At 41.3% G+C, this 18,230-nt stretch overlaps 2 protein-coding genes across 3 annotated transcripts in view; one reads left to right on the forward strand and one right to left on the reverse strand.

Annotated features, from left to right (window-relative positions):
• The window catches only part of CIMIP1 (ciliary microtubule inner protein 1), an 81,969-nt gene extending 81,207 nt beyond the window's left edge, over positions 1–762 (forward strand). The window contains exon 4 of the mRNA XM_077929313.1: positions 388–762. Coding sequence (XP_077785439.1) covers positions 388–531 — 144 coding nt within the window. The 3' untranslated portion in view covers positions 532–762. The remainder of the gene's footprint in view (positions 1–387) is intronic.
• LOC114599679 (serine/threonine-protein phosphatase 4 regulatory subunit 1-like) overlaps positions 1–18,230 on the reverse strand; it is a 41,442-nt gene that overhangs the window by 14,822 nt on the left and 8,390 nt on the right. For both annotated transcript variants that reach the window (XM_077929311.1, XM_077929310.1), the window contains 9 exons: positions 16,902–17,034; positions 15,701–15,807; positions 15,210–15,352; positions 13,284–13,430; positions 6,358–6,465; positions 5,556–5,621; positions 3,983–4,141; positions 1,948–2,102; positions 742–1,178 (listed from right to left, as the gene is read on the reverse strand). In XM_077929311.1, the coding sequence (XP_077785437.1) occupies positions 742–1,178; positions 1,948–2,102; positions 3,983–4,141; positions 5,556–5,621; positions 6,358–6,465; positions 13,284–13,430; positions 15,210–15,352; positions 15,701–15,807; positions 16,902–17,034 (1,455 nt within the window). The remainder of the gene's footprint in view (positions 1–741; positions 1,179–1,947; positions 2,103–3,982; positions 4,142–5,555; positions 5,622–6,357; positions 6,466–13,283; positions 13,431–15,209; positions 15,353–15,700; positions 15,808–16,901; positions 17,035–18,230) is intronic.

Genomic DNA, 18,230 nt, shown 5'->3' on the forward strand with positions numbered 1-18,230 from the left:
TTGGGCTGCTTTGCCCTCTGCTCTCATTTCTTATGCCTCATTTATTAGATCCTATTGTGTTATCATATATACCATACATCTTGGTTTTACCAACAGCTACTACAACACAAGACAAGTTTAGTTTTGCCTTGGTGATCAGCTAGGAGAAAAGTGACTAAGGCAGCAATCCTATGGATGCTTACTGAGGAGTAAACCCTACTGAAGACTTCTGAGTAAACAGGACTGTGTTTAAATCCTGCTTTTATTTAAGGTTCAAACAACCAGGCACCTGATCTAGCTTTCTGTAGACAAACTACACTAGAAGCCATTATACCAGCTGAATTCAGAGCTGATATTAGGAATCTTGAGATCAACCTTCAAAACCCTAATGGCTCATTTTTCTTCCAGGGCTGCAGTCCACTTTTTGATGCAATGCTAAACAGACAGGAAGAAGCCGAGGACCTCAGTGAAGGCTGTACTGCGGCAGCACCCAAGTGCCAACCCAACTGCCCTCCTTCCATCTACGACAACTCAAGCAGTAAAATGCAATAAGTTTTCATCAAATGCTGCTGGAGCCAGACGGCACTTCCCATTTGTTAACTATAGAGAGATGTAGCCGGAATGTATTGTGGTTAAAGGGAACTGCATGCAATCCTAAGACAGAATAGTTCTTCATTATAATAAAACAACTGTGAGCAACATGTTTCCCAGAGCAAAATCTTTTGAAGAAGGGTCTAAGAACACAGGAGCGTAAGATCTTACCTTGAACATCTGGGTCATCCATGTGTTCCTGCAAACTCTGCAGAACTTTTTTTATCTCACTGCTGGCAACACAGTTATTACAAAGAACTTCCGACACCGGACAGCTCTCTTCATGTATTTCAGTTTTGCACTGAAGCAGTGCTAGATCCTGACTTATGTCAGGAAGAGGAGGACGCCAGTATAAGAAGGTATTGAACACATCCTCTGCTGATTGGACCCTTGAGTTCACTTCCTGATAACTGTTGATTTGACATGCCTTAATATCCTTGGTCACATAAGGATCAGCATTATCACTCTGAGTCAATATAGTCTGATCTACTCCAATGTTTACTTGTATGGCTGAACTGTCTTCCGTTGCATCTGAATTTGAATTCTCACAGCTAGCAGAAGGCCCGTCTGTCAGTGATTCCAATTTTCCCCCCACTTGCTCCTCTGGACTGAAAACAGAAGCAGCATTTTTAAAAAAATTGAAAAAACAAATTTCACTTAAACATAGTATATTATGTAATACTTTAACTGCAATAATTGCAACTTTTCTCTAAAATCTTGCTTTCAAAGATGCTTCATTAAATCAGCTGAAGTTAGCTTCAGACCTCCTAAGACGTCCTTAAATGATACTGAGGTGTGCAAATATGACATATGAAACTACCAGCTTTTATCACAAGGACACTTTTCTGTGTATTTTGAAGTTTATGTTATCTAAATAGCCCTCTCTCACTTTATTTTAAGAACTTAAAAATATGGATTGCATTGAAACTGCAGACTAATTGATTTGAAAAACAAGTAAAAGACACCATACTACTTAAGGTATGGGTGTGTATATGTGTACCAGTTATTGTCTTGGACCAAAGAATAGAGTTCAAGGTTCAAATCACCGTTGGCCCACTTTGTTTTTAAGTATGGTTTAATATAATCTGCAAACTATAATTTAATGTGAACTCACAACTTACTGGCTTGTTACAACATCTGAACCCAGGTTCATGGCTTGCTTCACTCCAAGGGAGCCACAAACAGTAACTAAGATTTGTTCTTGACTTACTGCACATGGTTTATTGGGGGGTGGAATGGGGACCACGAACCTAGATTCAGGCATCACAGCAAGTCAGATCTTGGCTTGTTTCCTAACAGCAGTGGGATGGCGGAAGACCATGATTTAATGTGACATGTGAAGTAGGCGATGAACTAAACTAAGCCAAATCACTGTACCTGGATAGCACGTCATTTGCATTGTTGCCTGTTGGGCATGGACTGGAAGGCCGGATACTAAGTGTCCCATCCTCCCTAATGTAAAGACCAGCACTGGAAGGGTTTGCAAAAGTAGAAATAAACGGCCCGAGGGACTGGAAAGCAGCTTGACGAACCTACGGTATTGGAAAAGTAAGAAGACACAATTGGCTTGATAACTATACTCCTGGAGACAAGTGTACACTTTGCTGTTCCACTATGATTCCAAAGTATCCCAATCAACTAAATGAAAGGCATTAGGGCAAAGATAATAGTATAATTTCACTGCTAGAATGAGGCAAGTTTTAACCGTTTCAGGGATTTGGACCAATGTCAAACATCAAGATATAAGGCATCAACAGATATCATGAGAATGCAGCTGCACATTGTTTTGTATTATATGGGTTACTTACTGGAGGGAGGGGAATCCATTTCTGAAACATAACAGGTGATTGGTGCCTGGATTAATTCCACATTCTCCCCCAAGCAGGTGGTCTGTTGTGCTTTCAAAGCTAGCAACTGACCAGCTATTAGGCACTTCATGTACAACTCTCCAGTCTAGCAGGAGAAAATGCACATGCAACCCCAGATACCTGGGCTATGAACATTCAGCAATAGAAACCACACATGGTATTTATGTACATGTCAATGAGCCAGTCCAGAAAGAGATCACTGAGACTGAAGTTTCCTCACCCAAAAAGGTATAGTGGTGCCTCGCAAGACGAAATTAATTCGTTCCGCGAGTTTTGTAGTCTTGCGATTTTTTTCGTCTTGCGAAGCACGGTGTCGGAAAAGTTTTGGAAAAGCTTCAAAAATCACCAAAGTCTTCAAAAACCTCAAAAAAGGCTGCCACACCGCGTGCTATGAGTTGCTCCTCGAAGTCAAGTCGCAACTGTATTAACGGTGTTAAGAAAAAGGAAACAAACTTGCAAGATGTTTCCGTCTTGCGAAGCAAGCCCATAGGGAAAATCGTCTTGCGAAGCAGCTCAAAAAACAAAAAACCCTTTCGTCTTGCGAGTTTTCCGTCTTGCGAGGCATTTGTCTTGCGAGGTACCACTGTACTAGAATTCATAGCCAACACTTCAAGAATGACATTTCATTCATCTCAAGTTAAGGGGCTTACACCAGCAGAAAAATCAAACACACTACTACACTTTGGTTCAAAACAAAAAACAAAAGGAAAAAAATCAGTATGAGACATATTACTACTTGTTAACAAATAAGACAATGCTTTGAGGTAACTAATAGTGCTTAAAAACCCAACGGTTAAAGAATAAAAATAACTTTTGAGAAAACTATACGATATTATTACGAGTATGGATTTAACAAAAAAATACACAAAGATAATTTCCTTTGACCCTTAGCATAACAGAATTACTTTTATGTTTTGCAATTTAGATTGTAGAATGAAGGCAGAGGGGCTTAATATAGGAAATTCAAGTACTATCAATCTCCTTGGGAAATCAAAGGAATAGATCAGATTTGTATTATTATTCTCATGCCCCAAACAGTCAACAATCTAAAATTCAGCACACAGGAGACAGAGAAAGGACAAGGAAATATTTGTTTATTTCTGCTATGTGTGCTTAGGCTTAGTTATAATAGTATATGGGAACTAAGGACTTATGCCAAAGGCCTCACTGAAGAGATGTGTTTCGAGAAAGTAAGATGGTCCATCAGGACCATGGACATTTACAACAGAATAAACTCTAAATTAAAAGGGCTGTCACAAGTCATCTCTGTATGGAAGCAAAAGGAGAAAGCTGATCAATATGCAATCATGAAGAGTTGATTAAAGTCTGCTTTTGACAGCTGAACTACTATTTGCTTGCTTAAAAAGCTTCCATCGTGCATCAGCTAACAGAAACAGAGCTTTAATGACTTGCAATTAATTAGCTGAGAGGAGCAAGTCCAATAAAACATTCGATAATTGTCACTTGAGCTAGTCATGGTCATTTATCAAAAGACAGAAAAGTACAACTGCAATTTAAGATGGACTAATTCACTCTCTACTTACCCATCTGCAAGGGTCACTGATGAGACTAATAAAGAGAGGAGACAGCTTGCTTCTCCGAACTTCAGGTGAAATGGTGTAGGAGACAGCCATAAAGCATTCAGCACAAGCTTTTCGCATACCCCAAACGCTATCAGAGCAGAGCTCAAAAAACTTCGGAATCTACCAAAATAAAGACATATCAGATCAAACAGTTCTAAAATAGCAATTTTACTGATTTGCACTGCAGCCCTCAACACATCTACTGTGAAGACAGTTACTTCCAAATAATAATTTGAGGTTTCGAGTAAGGGTTTCTCTTTTGAAAACATCATTTGGCTAGAATGGTTAGCAAACAGCAGCAAATGGTATCAAGTGACTTGTTAACAAATAAATTAAAGGATTCAGGTTTATTTTGGTAATTCTGGCTACAAATACTACGTGCAGTTGTACATAAACAGATACTTATGTCACAGAAGAAAGCTAAGCTGCCTGAGACCGTCAATTTGATTTATTTCAATCCGTGAAGAGAAGCTGACAGCAGGGTCAGATACCTTTACAAATATTAATGTCCTTTCAGCAAGGCTTAAAGAAGGAATGCTAATGCTGAAGGATTATCCTTGCAAATTGAAGTTATCAATAGCAACCACCATGGCTAGCTAAAGATCAAGCACGACAGTTTTAGCTTGAGGGAGAAATCTGACACATGGATGAATTTCTGAGACTTTAGTTTTACAAGTCTCAGGGGGGAGGAGAGAGGAAAAAAGAAAGCAAGCTGCTAGCATGGGATCAAAACAACCTTCTTGTTACAGTGCTGCTATGAGCATGCCATGGGTTGCTGTTTTTAAGTAACATTGATGTATTCTTCAGCCACCCAACACCCACCCAGTATCATATATTCAAAAGCCGCATTATGTGTGTGCCTTGGTGCATTTGATGGAGTTGCTCCAAGGTTTGATTTCAAGGCTGTCCAGAGACAGTGCATCAGACACACTTCATCAAAAGAAAGCATGCACTTCTGGATTCTCTCTTTTCCTTAGAGGTTTGGCTTAAACCAGTTCTGTGTTAAATGTATTAAAAGCCCTAAATGATTTAGGACTAGGTTCCCTGAAAATCACCTCTTCCCCCAGTTGCCTTGTTGTTGATGTTGTTTAGTCGTTTAGTCGTGTCCGACTCTTCGTGACCCCATGGACCAGAGCACGCCAGGCACAGTTGCCTACCTGACCCTAAATATATTCTTTAGAAGTCCTGTCCAGGTGCCCTTACCAAGTGAATAGATGTAGCTGATTATCAGAAAGACAGGCTTTTTACGATACAGAATAGCCTCCACAGAGAGGATAGCCTGACACCTTCTCTGTGGTGTTTTTAGTGCTAGATGAAAAAGCTTTTATTCACCCAGACTGCACATTGTTTTATTATATTGTCTGTGCAGTTAGGAGTTTCCCCCATGTTTTTTATTGTGGATTTTATTGATTATCTGTTGCATTTTTAGTATTTAGATACTTTAATATGTAAGACTCTCAGCAGATATTATTGATGGGCTGCTCTATAATTTTAATGAAATGACATAGCTTCAAGACCTCAAACCTTAACATACCAAGTTCTTTTCTGTGGCTTCTTGCCCCACAGCATTGCAAATGTCTCCAAAGTTTGCTGCACAAACCTAAAACAAGAGAAACAAAAACTTTGTTTGCTTTTATGTATCAATTCTGAATCCGTATGTCTTTCTTTAAACTGATCAAATTACAGTTCTTCACAGAGTAAGAATTTGTTTTAGAAAGAACCTTGCTGCCTACGCTCCCAACCCAGAAAATATACTTTTATGGTATGTTTCCTACTTGCAGGCGTTATTAATCATATTAACTGCATAAAAGTCTACGGGGTATGCTACTCAAATATTTTAATGCATACTAACAGCTGCTCAACACATTTTATAGAGAATGTGTGATAAGCAGGAAATGCCTGAAAGGAAATATAGGATAATCAACTCTGTGGCCCTAATTCAAGAAAGCACAAGTACATGATTAACTTTATGTACAGGTAACTCACAACTTACGTGGGGTTACATTCCTCGTCATTGTGTGTATAAGCAAAACCATGTAAAGCCAGAACAGCAGTCTCGCAATTATTATTTTTCAGCAACAGGTGTAAAGATGCAAGAACTTATTTTAAATAAGTGTAAGTTGCGAGTTACCTGTACATTTCACTAAAGTGGAAACTATGTTTTGGCCAATATATGAAAAAGAAAATGTTGCTTTTTAATGGCATACACACAGAGAGATTAGAGAAACACATTGAGTTTTATTGGTACTTATAGATGAAGATAATTTAACCTCCAAATTTGAACAGATAAATTCTAATGTAGATGCACAAATAAGTCTTAAATAATAAGCACTAACCTTCCGGACTTGAAAGAGTTTCCCATCACCACAGAGCTCACAGAATCGGGGAAGCAGCAACTGTTCAACGGTTGATTTGTTCACCATAGAAGCCATTTTGCAGATTATCTAATAGGGGAAAAATATCTCAATTCTTTCTCTCCATTTAAAGTTCTCCTCTTGAAACTTAGCAGTTCTGTTAAAAATTATGTTAGACAATGTGACTTCTGTATATGAACTTCTTATGGCTTAGAAATCAAATTCATCAGATATTTAATTATTTATTTGGTTAAAGCAATTTTTCCTCACTTTTCAGAAAAAAGAAAAAGCTCCTAGAACAGGTTACAAATATCAGTAATAAGATAGCCCCCGTCCTCAGGCTTACAATCTAAAATCATGCCACAGAAGTAAAGGGGACAGGAAGTGGGGAGAGAGAGAAAGCAAACTCAGATGCTAGTTCTTTGTTAAAGATTTCCTGTAACAACCAGTTGGATTAGAAAGAGTTCAAAGGAGAAAAGGAGCCAAATGTTGCTAGTTTCTGAGTTCAGCCAATGGAAAGGCCCTGCTTAGGAACCAATTTTTGTTTAAAACCAGGGTATAAATTTAGCAGACAGTGAACATTCAGTTCCCATTTTTTCAACCCATAAAAGGTTCCCATCCCTCAGAGCAAACCGAATAATTTCTGTGCATCTTTGACTATAACACCTTTTCCAAAAGCAGAATGAGGTTTTTTCTCAAACATTAAGAATTAGAACATTTTCTAAAAATAAACACTTAAAAAATGTTACACTGCATGAATGTACTACCTATCCCAAGACTCTTGTAAAATTATTAAATTGCCAATACCACAAAAGTTCATTCAAATATTGTAAATACAAGACTCCTAAACTTTGCTGGTTGTTTTTTTCCTTTTAAAGTCTCAATGTGTTTATAGAATATATTAAAAAGTATATGGTTATTAAAAATCACAGCTTCCTTCTCAAATGGTTCAGTCATTGTGACTGAATGCAAAGAAAGAACTTGGAGAACATTATCCTATTCTGACTTTAATGGAATTGTCAGTCCTTGAAAAAGACATATGGCATTCAGATGTTACATTGGAAATTGGCCTAAGCAACTCCCAAACAAGAAACTGTAGTCTAGCTGGTAAAGTCATTTTATGGGTGAAGTGTCAGACAGCCATGGTAAAATGAAATTGCAAATGTTCACATTTTGTGGATACACAACAGATTTCTTGCAAATGATCTGAAGAACTCAATACACTTAGGAATTAGAAAATTTAAGCAACTATTTATAGTCAAGTATAAATTTAAAAGAAGCAATGATGCTATAGATTTTTGGACACCACATCAAGAAGAAACATAGCTTTAAGATAGTACCTTTAGGGAAAATTGCCAAATATTTTAATGCTGGAATTTATAACCCATTAATAGGACTATATGTGACTACTTGGAAGGATTCTATTTTCTTTCAGTTTAATTCTTTTAGCAGCTGGAAAATAAAATAACACTTTTTCCATATTTTGACCTTTTCCTCCAAACAGTTATATTATTGGTCCATTGTGGGTTTAACTGAACTGGAATATAACAATTTTGATGGATAACAGGTTAAGATAACACCACACAGCAGTGACTTCAGAGCCAAGGAAAGAGAGTATAACATGCCCAGTTCTTCTTAGATTTCTGCAGCCCAAGAGCAACTGAAAACTAATACTGAGGCTGATATACAGTTCTTATGCGAAGAAGTGGTCTGTTTTGCGGCTGCCAGTGTCCGTTATGTTGGAACTTACTTAGACTTTTAAAATTTGACAACATATTTCAGTGTGCTTTCAGAACAGCTGTGTTTTGTTGACACTAATCTAGGATTCCTCTTTTTTAAAAGAAAAGCAGGAGGAGATACGAATACTAATACTTAAAAATACTTCAAGCTCCTACAGACCCAATAGTCATGTTTGCATGTCATTGTAAGTCATAATTATGGGTTCACCTCTACTCCTGTGATGGGAGGAAACAAACTGTGGTCCATGGCATAGCATTACAGAGAAACCAGGGGTCATGATTTATTTCACTCCCAACAAACTACGATCTCCAGTTAAAGTATGCTCTTAGTTTATTAACTACAGTTTGCTGGGAGGAAAGCAAGCACAATCTCTGGTTTAGCTGTAACACTAAGCTAGAGTTTTTATATATTTTAAAATGTTGTAAAGGTGTTTTTACTTTTTATTTTGTTGTACCACCATAAACGGTGGTTTTATCCATGTATTTTTATTTTGTTTTGTTTTATTTTGGGTTGGGGTGGGCTGGTTGTTGAGTGGGGTGGGGATTGGTTTTGTTCTGGTGTAATTGTTTCTGTTTGTTTGCTTTTATATTTTGTAAATGGAGGCGAATATGAGGCTTGGGATTCCTACTGTGGAGGGGCGAGGGAGGTATGGCGGTGGGGGCAGATGTTATAGGCGAAGGGGATCGAGATACGGATATGCTCGTACCCCTTCCAATCTGCGCCCCATCCCGAGATACGAGAGTAGGGTGAGCAAGGATTACTCACCTCCGTCACTGGTGTTGTGCAATGCCAGGTCTATAGGCAACAAAACCGCCACCCTGCGAGATTTCTTCATCTCTCAGGGGGTCGACCTGGCTTGTGTGACGGAGACCTGGGTGCGCGAAGGGGATACTGTTACCTTACGAGAGATGGCGCCCCCGGGTTTCTCCGTCCTCCACCAGTCGCGGACTGTGGGCCGGGGGGGAGGGGTGGCATTATTAATCCGGGAAGATTGTTCTTTCAGGGCTCTACCATCGCCATCGATCCCCGGCATTGAATGTGTTGGCCTAGTGTGGGGCTCCGAGGTGAGCTTGGCTGTCTGGCTGGTGTACCGGCCACCTAGCGCACCAGCAGCCACCCTGTCAGGCCTGCTGGAGGCGGTGGCCGGCTGGGCCTTGGAGTTCCCTAACCTATTGGTATTGGGGGACTTCAACATCCATGCTGATGCCACTCCCTCCTCACAAGCTCTGGACCTGGTGTCTTCCATGGCGACACTAGGGCTCTCCCAGTTTGTTTCGGGCCCCACACATCAAGCAGGCCACACGCTGGATTTGATCTTTGGCGTCGGTATAGATGTGATCATGTTTCCTTCGATGAAGGTGCCATGGTCTGATCACTACGCTCTGAAAGCCAGGATTGACATTCCACCCCCACCCTGCTTGGGTGGCGAGCCGATTTGGGCTCGCCCGCGGAGGCTGATGGACCCTGATAGATTCCGTCAAGCCTTGCGGGACCTTGCTCCCCCTGGCGACTCATTGACTGAGCTTGTTGAGGGCTGGAATACCCAGCTCCTGGCAGCCATCAATGAGATCGCACCTAAGCGCCCTCTGCGACCCCGCAGAAACCGGGCTCCCTGGTTTACCGAGGAGCTCCGGAAAATGAAGCGGGACCTCAGACGGCTAGAGCGAGTATGGCGGGGTGCCCGTGACGGAGCTTCAAGAACATCCTATAGAGTTTTTATGAAAACCTATGAGATGGCAGTGAAGGCCGCTAAGAAGTCCTACTTCTCGGCCTCCATTGCATCCGCTAGCTCTCGCCCGGCGCAATTATTTAGTATAATTCGGTCTTTAACGTCCCTCGAAGGACAGCCAAATTTAAATAACAATTGGACACACAGCTGTGAGGCATTTGCGAGCTTTTTTGCGGAGAAGGTCCTGTTGCTCCGCCATGACCTCCCCGCCAATTTCGATACAATAAAGGAACTGGAGGCCCCTCGACTGTCCTCGGGTCCAGTATTGGACCACTTTGACCGGATATCCCCAGCCGATGTGGACAGACTCCTCCGAGCTGGAAAGCCCACCACTTGTCCTCTCGACCCGTGCCCGTCCTGGCTGATTAGAGCGTGTCCAGACGAGGTGCGGGCCCCCCTGGGGGATATCATCAATTTGTCCCTTGGCACCGGGACATTCCCAGGGGAACTGAAGGAGGCAGTGGTGCGCCCGCTTTTAAAGAAAACATCATTAGATCCCTTAGATCTATCCAATTACCGCCCGGTTTCGAATCTTCCATTCCTGGGTAAGGTGATTGAGAGAGCGGTTGCGGAACAGCTTGGTAGGTTTCTGGATGAAACATCGGCTCTGGATCCATTCCAGTCCGGCTTCCGCGCTGGTCATGGGACCGAGACGGCTCTGGTCGCCTTAACAGATGATCTCCGTAGGCAGCTGGATCGAGGCGGGTCAGGGCTGCTGATTCTTCTAGACCTGTCAGCAGCCTTCGACATGGTCGATCACGAACTCTTGGACCACCGCCTTGCCGACGTGGGGATCCAGGGCACAGCCCTTCAATGGCTGCGCTCGTTTCTCTCTGGTCGGGGACAGAGGGTGGCGCTTGGGGGGGAATTGTCATCCCGCCACTCCTTGGTGTGTGGAGTGCCTCAGGGTGCGATTCTCTCCCCGATGCTTTTTAACATCTTTATGCGCCCCCTTGCCCAGCTTGTCCGGAGTTTTGGGCTGGGCTGCCATCAGTATGCTGATGACACCCAACTCTATCTGTTGATGGATGGCCATCCTGACTCGGCCCCAGACACACTGATCAGATGCTTGGAAGCTGTGGCTGGATGGTTACGTGGGAGCCGGTTGAAGTTAAATCCTTTGAAGACAGAGGTCCTCTGGCTGGGACGGGACGATATGAGATTGAGGGGGCAACTCCCTTCTCTTGCGGGGGTGCAATTAGTGCCAGCACCGTCCGTTAAGAGTTTGGGTGTAATCTTCGATACCTCCCTCTCCATGGAGGCGCAGATTGCAGCTATAACAAAGGCGGCATTTTTTCATCTCCGCCAAGCTAAGCAGTTGGCTCCTTACCTCTCTCGCCCTGACCTAGCCACTGTGATCCATGCGACGGTCACCTCCAGACTGGATTATTGTAACTCGCTCTACGTGGGGCTGCCCTTGAGACTGACCCAGAAACTCCAGCGGGTGCAGAATGCCGCAGCGAGACTCCTTACGGGGTCTTCGCTGCGAGATCACATTCATCCGGTGCTATACCAGCTGCACTGGCTCCCGGTGGAGTACAGGATCAGGTTTAAGGTGCTGGTTTTAACCTTTAAAGCCCTATACGGCCTAGGACCCTCGTACCTACGGGACCGCCTCTCCTGGTATGCCCCACAGAGGAACTTACGGTCTTCAAATAAAAACATCTTGAAGGTCCCAGGCCACAGAGAGGTTAGGCTGGCCTCAACTAGAGCCAGAGCTTTTTCGGTTGCGGCTCCAACCTGGTGGAACGCTCTGTCGCAAGAGACAAGGGCCCTGCAGGACTTGACATCTTTCCGGAGGGCCTGCAAGACAGAGCTGTTCCACCAGGCCTTTGGTCAGGGCGCAGCCTGACTCCCTCCTTTGGCAATCTCTACAAAGCTTTAGTCTATGGTTGCCATCAATTTGTATTTTAATTAATTTTTAGAATGTATTTATAATGTTGTACTGTTTTAGTGTTGTTAGCCGCCCTGAGCCCGGCTTCGGCTGGGGAGGGCGGGATATAAATAAAATTTATTATTATTATTATTATTAGAGTTGTTTTCTCACAACACCAGCTAAATTTCACTTGTGCAAGATAAGCAAGGTTTAAGGCTTACTGTGATGTGCGGATATGACCCATCTCTAGACTCTAGATCAACAATTTGCAATGGTGGGCTGTGAACTATTTGAAGGTCACAGAATATTCATGAGGGTGACACAGCAGGTGGCAAGCAGATTGTGCTGAAAGTAATGTGTGAAAAAGGAGTTTTGTGACTCCCTAACCAGAAAGAATGATGGATAGATCCTTCCAAGAGATAAATTTTATGAGTGGGTTCTTTTAGTAAGCGATATGGAGGCAAAGAAATCGGCTCTACTGCAGTGGCCTCATCATTGTGGAATGCCCTCCATAGGCTTTTTTTTTAAGAAAATGTGTTTTTGTGCGTTTGTTTTTAAGCTACACCTCTCAGTCAAAGGTAATTTTCAGTCCCTCTAGTATCATCAAAAAATTTTAGCCGTGGGCCGGTACACTATCCCTCAGACCTTGTGGCGGGCTGGAGAAGCAGCACCATGGGGGGGGGGGCTGAAAGAAGAGGTAAGGGGGGCTGCCGCCACTGCCACCACCACCGCTGCTGCTTCGCTTGGATAGGCAGAGCGAGCTTGTCTGCGCCACTCTCTGGCCCACAGGAGCACCAGGGCGGAGGTAGCGGTGGGAAGATGAGCGGCGAGAAAGGGCTGGCTCCGGAGAGGGGCTGCATAAAATGGTGCTCACCCAGCCCAGCCCAGCCCCCTTCCTCCTCTGGGCAGGGCGGGGAGAAGCCAGTAGGAGGGAGGGAGGAGGCGCCACCGCGGTGTGTGTGAGGAAGGGGGGGAAATGGAATGGCGCGGGGGGGGGGGGGAAATGGCACAGCCCGAATGAACAAAATCCCCATGCCAATCCACAGACAGTCCGCGGGCCAGATCCTGAAGGCAATTGAGCCTGATCCGGCCCACGGACCTTAGTTTGCTGACCCCTGCTCTAGTACACCTACACAGAGGCCCTCCTCGTATTACCAGCTTGAGACCCGAATGCTAAAAAGGATGAGCACTCTTGTACTCAGAAAGTCCAATAAAGAGGTTCTCCTACAAGTGCCACACTTCCCCTTCCCTTATTACATTCACCTTAGAACTCACTTCACCTGTAGGGTGAGGGCAACAGGGGTTAAGCCTGGTCATGTGGCTTGTACCAACTCAAGAACATTTGGCACATCCTTTACTCCTCTCTCTCTCCTTCACTGTATCATCACTTAAACAACAAATTTAAAACTAGACCAGTCAAAAATAAGAAGCCAATAACAAAGGTGGAATTACACCTGTATAGTCTTCAGTTATTTAACTTTGTACAAACAAGTTAAGATGGTAGATATATTTCCCTACTGCAAATTTACAAGAATTTCCAAATGAAAGACAACTGCTACTTACGTTTACAGCTTCCACTTTGTATTCATCATCACTCTCAGGAGCAGAAAGATCTAACAGGATTGGACACACTTTATTTTCAATATCATATTGACCGACGAGACCTTGTTCCAGTAGTATGAGTAGTGAATCCTGGCTTGCTTTTCTAACCTATCAATGTACAAAGGAGAAAATGAAAACCAGTAAGAAAGAATTTCCTCCCAATAGGCAAGAAATGTTGCAGCAGCACTGAAAATCAGAAAAGCTAATTAATGTTCTTCTGCATTTGATAATTTGTCACTGCCTTTTGTTTGTAAAAGTATTATTGTAAGGGCACTGTGGAAGAGGTCATCTCAGATTCAACTCAATCTAGCTCATACAGAATACACGTGAGCACCAGAGTTACATCCATACACTAGAACTGCTAGATAAGGTTTCCTGCTAGCTAGAAAGATTGTTTTTTGTGGCCTTCACATACGCTCATTTGGATATATTAAATTGGAAATGTTCAGGAACAGTCATTTCCTGAACAGTTATTGAACGATAACCTCCAAACTCACATCTGTCTTAGATTTGTACACTTGCTTTAAAGAGTATATCAGAGCTACAAATGACCTCCTCCCTATGCTACTTTTTATTATTATTATTATTTATTTCATTTCTCTACTGCTTTATATTTTTAAGAAAAATCTCAAAGCAGTTTACAGCATATTAAAACATCAATAAAACAATCCAGAATCAAACATTTCTGAAGGAAGTAAAATATAGAGTATACAGTCAAAGCAACAAAATTAACAGAAAACTAAAATATTATCTTAAAGATTTCAAAATAAAACATTACAAAGGAGGTCAACTACAGAATACATATTTAACACAAGCAAAGTTAACAAAAAAATTAAGAGCTTTTGTCACATCATCACTTAATTTAAGATGGTAGAAAAAAGCTATTATCTTGGGTAGGAGATGTAACCAATCTAATGCAAGAACCTGAATGTGACTCAAGGAAAATGACAAGAGTGCAGACTAAAATTGGGGGTTTCCTCACTTATCTGTATAACTGTTATTTATTATTATGGCAACAACCTTAAATCAATCCACCCTAGAACTATCTCATATACTCTAATGATATAAACAAGCCTCTTACTCTCATCTGCAGAAACAGCTACCACCTGAGAAGGAGTTCCAACTTGCTAATATATTTAATACTGTGCCAGTTGCACTGACTGCCTATTTGTTTCTCAGCTCAATTTAAAGTGGTGGTTTTGACATTTAAATCCCTAAATAGTTTGGAATCAGCTCCCATGTGAACCTCCTTGGGTTCTGAGATTATCCTCAGAGGCCCTGCTCTATTGCCTACCACCAAGCAGACTAGCAGATACCAGACACAGGGCCTTTTCACTGACAGCCCTATTTCTTTATAATTCTCTTTAAGCAGACATTGAAAACTGTATTGGTTTTGTTTAGCATTTTATTGATTTTTTAAAAAAATGTAAGCATAACACAAAATTATGCCTCCGTTTATGAGAAGAAGCCACAGCAAGTCTTGGGCTAGTGCGCTCTCCTTCCATTGCACAGAAAGGATGAGCTCGGAAACTTTAACTTTTGCTTTCGATTAACGGCAATCCAAACTCTGAACTATTGTTTATTGAAACAAACTAGCTTCATAAACTATTATTTGAAGCTGGCTTGTTTCAACAAACCATAGTTAAGATTAACCACAGTTTGTCCAGGTTTGGATGTCACAATAAATTATTTAATCTAAAACAAAAGCTAAAGCTTTCAAACTGCTCCTCACTGCTATAGTGGAGGATGCCAGGGGAGCGTATGAGACTAAGGCTCACCACAGCTCATTCTTGTTAAATCACAGTTTGCCACTGTCTAATTAAGGATCTCCAATTGAAGGCATTGTTATTACACTGGATAACAATCTTAAGTCCATAATTTTTTTACCTGGTTATTTGGATCTGTGAGATATCTCACCACAATAGGCATAAGGTATTCAGAAAAGGAGGTAGGAAAGTTTGGTCTACTCTCCTGTAGAAAAATAGCAATGGGTGGTATCTGCTCCATTAATTCTGTCCGTACAGTAGGCTCTGGGGATTTAGAGAATAAAGTAACAGTGTTAGTTGGTTTGATGGTGGTAAACATATGCTTTCAATGAACAGAATGTCATGCATTTGAATATAGCAGCTTCTATACAAGCAGCAAAATCTTTTAGAATTACAGAAGTTAATAGTGGCACAGGACAATAAATTCATTTTTAGCAAAGTGAACTAAAGAACATACTTCACATGCAGAAGCTCATAGATTCAATCCAGGTATCTTCAAGTAGAGCTCTGAGAGTTTCCTGTTCACAACTCCAGAGAGCCACCTGGCTGATCTAGATGGACCATGAAACAACCACATGCAATAGTATATCAAGAAAGAACTGGAACTCTCACCTGTATCTTCAGCCAGTCGGACCACTATTGCCATTACTGTCAAGTAATCTTCTTCATTGTGACTGAAATCTCGAAAGACATCAAGTAGACCCCTGGCAATGATTTGCCTGTAAAGGCAATGTTTTTAAAAATAATAAGAAGAAATATGTAACCCAAGCATTGTGAGCAATATAAAACAGCGGAATCTGATCAATTCCATGTGTGGGTGGTCTACTGATGTAAGGTGACTTTTTAAATATTTACAATGTAATGCAACATAGTACAGCTTGGAGATTTACATAACAGAAGCAAAAGTTGGCCACAATGTTCACTGTTCAGAAAAATATGAAAAACATGTCATAGGGTTGTACTAAGTATAACCTATAATTACGTCTTAAAACATCTTGTTGTGGCTGGTGCTTTGCTCTGGTACTACTGGAGTTTGGAGAATGGTAGGGTTACCATATGTCTGGGCAGAAATCGCTTAAAGGAAAAAAAAAAGCTCAGCAACTTTTGTGTCTGGATTTTCACTTTTTGAAATATGGCAACCCTAGAGAATGGGAATGTGGCTTCATTCACTGCATCTTCCCCTTTGCCATGATTCCCTTCTCCGCTTCTGGCCCACTCTGACCAGAGAAAACATTTGAGGCTACGCTGTTCAAAAAGCTAAACAAATTATACCAAGGGATCAGAGTTCAAATTGCATGAGCGCCAGAGGGGTACATCCACTTAGCTATTTTTTAAAAAAGAAGGCTACTGGTTGGTGGGCACAACGTACCAAGATAGCAGAAGTCCCCGGGGGGGGGGGGGCGAGGCACTTATGGATTTAATTAAGGTTTTACCTCCCCACCTATCTGAAGGTTTTTTCTTTACAATCAAGCAGTGCATACAATTTACAAAGTAAATAAAAAGCAAATTACAGGGAAACAGCTAAAAAGAGGAAATTAAAAGGAAGAGAATGAAGTCAGACTGGGATGTGGAGAAAGAAAGATTGTTTGAGGACAGCGGTTGGTGGCAGAAGCTTGCTACCCCATTCTAAGAATGTGGGGAGTTCAACCTACTGAACAGAAACACTGAATATACTACATTAATACAACACAATGTTATTCTTAAAAATATATGTGATTAAATCCTATAATAAGAATATTACCTGCACTGAACATCTATGAAAAGGAGAGAGAAATGAACATGACAACATTTGCATAATTATTTGCACTGTTACCTGTTAAATATATTATCACTAAAAGCATATTTTTCCAGACGTCCAAGCGGAGCCAAGTTATCCTGTCCTGGAATGTCCAAGAATGCAGTTATCCTCATGCTATCACAATCTGGTCCATAGTCTTCAAACCCAACTTGAAGGGAAGAAAAGTAGCATGTAAGCAACGAAAAAATAAGTCATCAGCATCAAATTATCAGCACCAAATATTTCTAGTGGGGAAACCTTAAGTCTTTAAATCTAATCCACAAAAAATAACAAGGTCGCCAATTTTCACAACCTTTGGCACTTCTTAAAGCCTAAACTAATGAGATTTGTGATAAAACTTTTAAGGAATTCACATGCTGTAACTAGCTCTTATTAGTGTAGAGACTGGCTTGGTAAGACTGGAATGAACTTGGAAATAAAGGGGTCAACACGCAATTTGGGATTCTCTAAAGTCAGACAGTTGGAAAAGTTGTTCAGTGAGCACTAAAAGATATATACATTTTCAGTTACTAATATACTGATACCATAATATCCTCCTGATTTATCTTATTACATCTGTTTTATATCTTTATTTGGACCAAACATATCCAAAGCTTCTTCACAGTGTTTGAAACTCTCATTATTCTAGGCGCATTTTGTGACAGGGAATTTCATTAGCACAAACAGTTTCTGAGCTCTTGGTGCAGTACTGTGCCTTAGATTTCAGATTAAAACTGCAGAGTGGAAGAAAAGGAGGACCCTTTTCTGCCCTCCCACTACCAGTTACTCTCTGAAAACTGGAGAAGAAACCTCTTAAAAATATTAGGGGGGTGGGAAGGGGAAGGACTAAACTATGTGAAAAATGAACATAATATTTTAGTTGCAGTTCATTCATTTTCAGCAAAAAATAAAATAAAAAATGCTTTGGCCAATACAAACTAAATAGCAAACATTGAAAACCTGTGTGAAATAAATGGTCAGAAGCTAACTAAATGACGGAAGAGAGGAAGCCTGATACATCTAATCAGTGAGGGCATTCCCAAATTTCGGTGCCACCACTGAAAAGGCCTTGCTCTTTATACCACCCAAACCTCAATTAATAATGGGATAGGGAACAGGGCATCTGAAGCTGGTCAGGCAGTTACACTTAGGAAAAGCTTCAGGCTGACAATTTTTAACAATAGGTTTCTGCTTGCTGGTCTCCATATTTAAAATTTGTTTGTAACCGATCAACCACTACCCTCTTGTATAACTTAGTTTGCTTATTGTAATTGCATTAGAAGTTTTCACAAAGGCAAATGTCATGATTCTTGCTTTGATTTATGGGTAGGGGAGGGAAAACTGTCAATTGAAATATGGAGTGGA

This window comes from Podarcis muralis, chromosome 5 (genome assembly GCF_964188315.1).
Source record: "Podarcis muralis chromosome 5, rPodMur119.hap1.1, whole genome shotgun sequence".
In the NCBI taxonomy this organism is placed as follows: Eukaryota; Metazoa; Chordata; class Lepidosauria; order Squamata; family Lacertidae; genus Podarcis; species Podarcis muralis.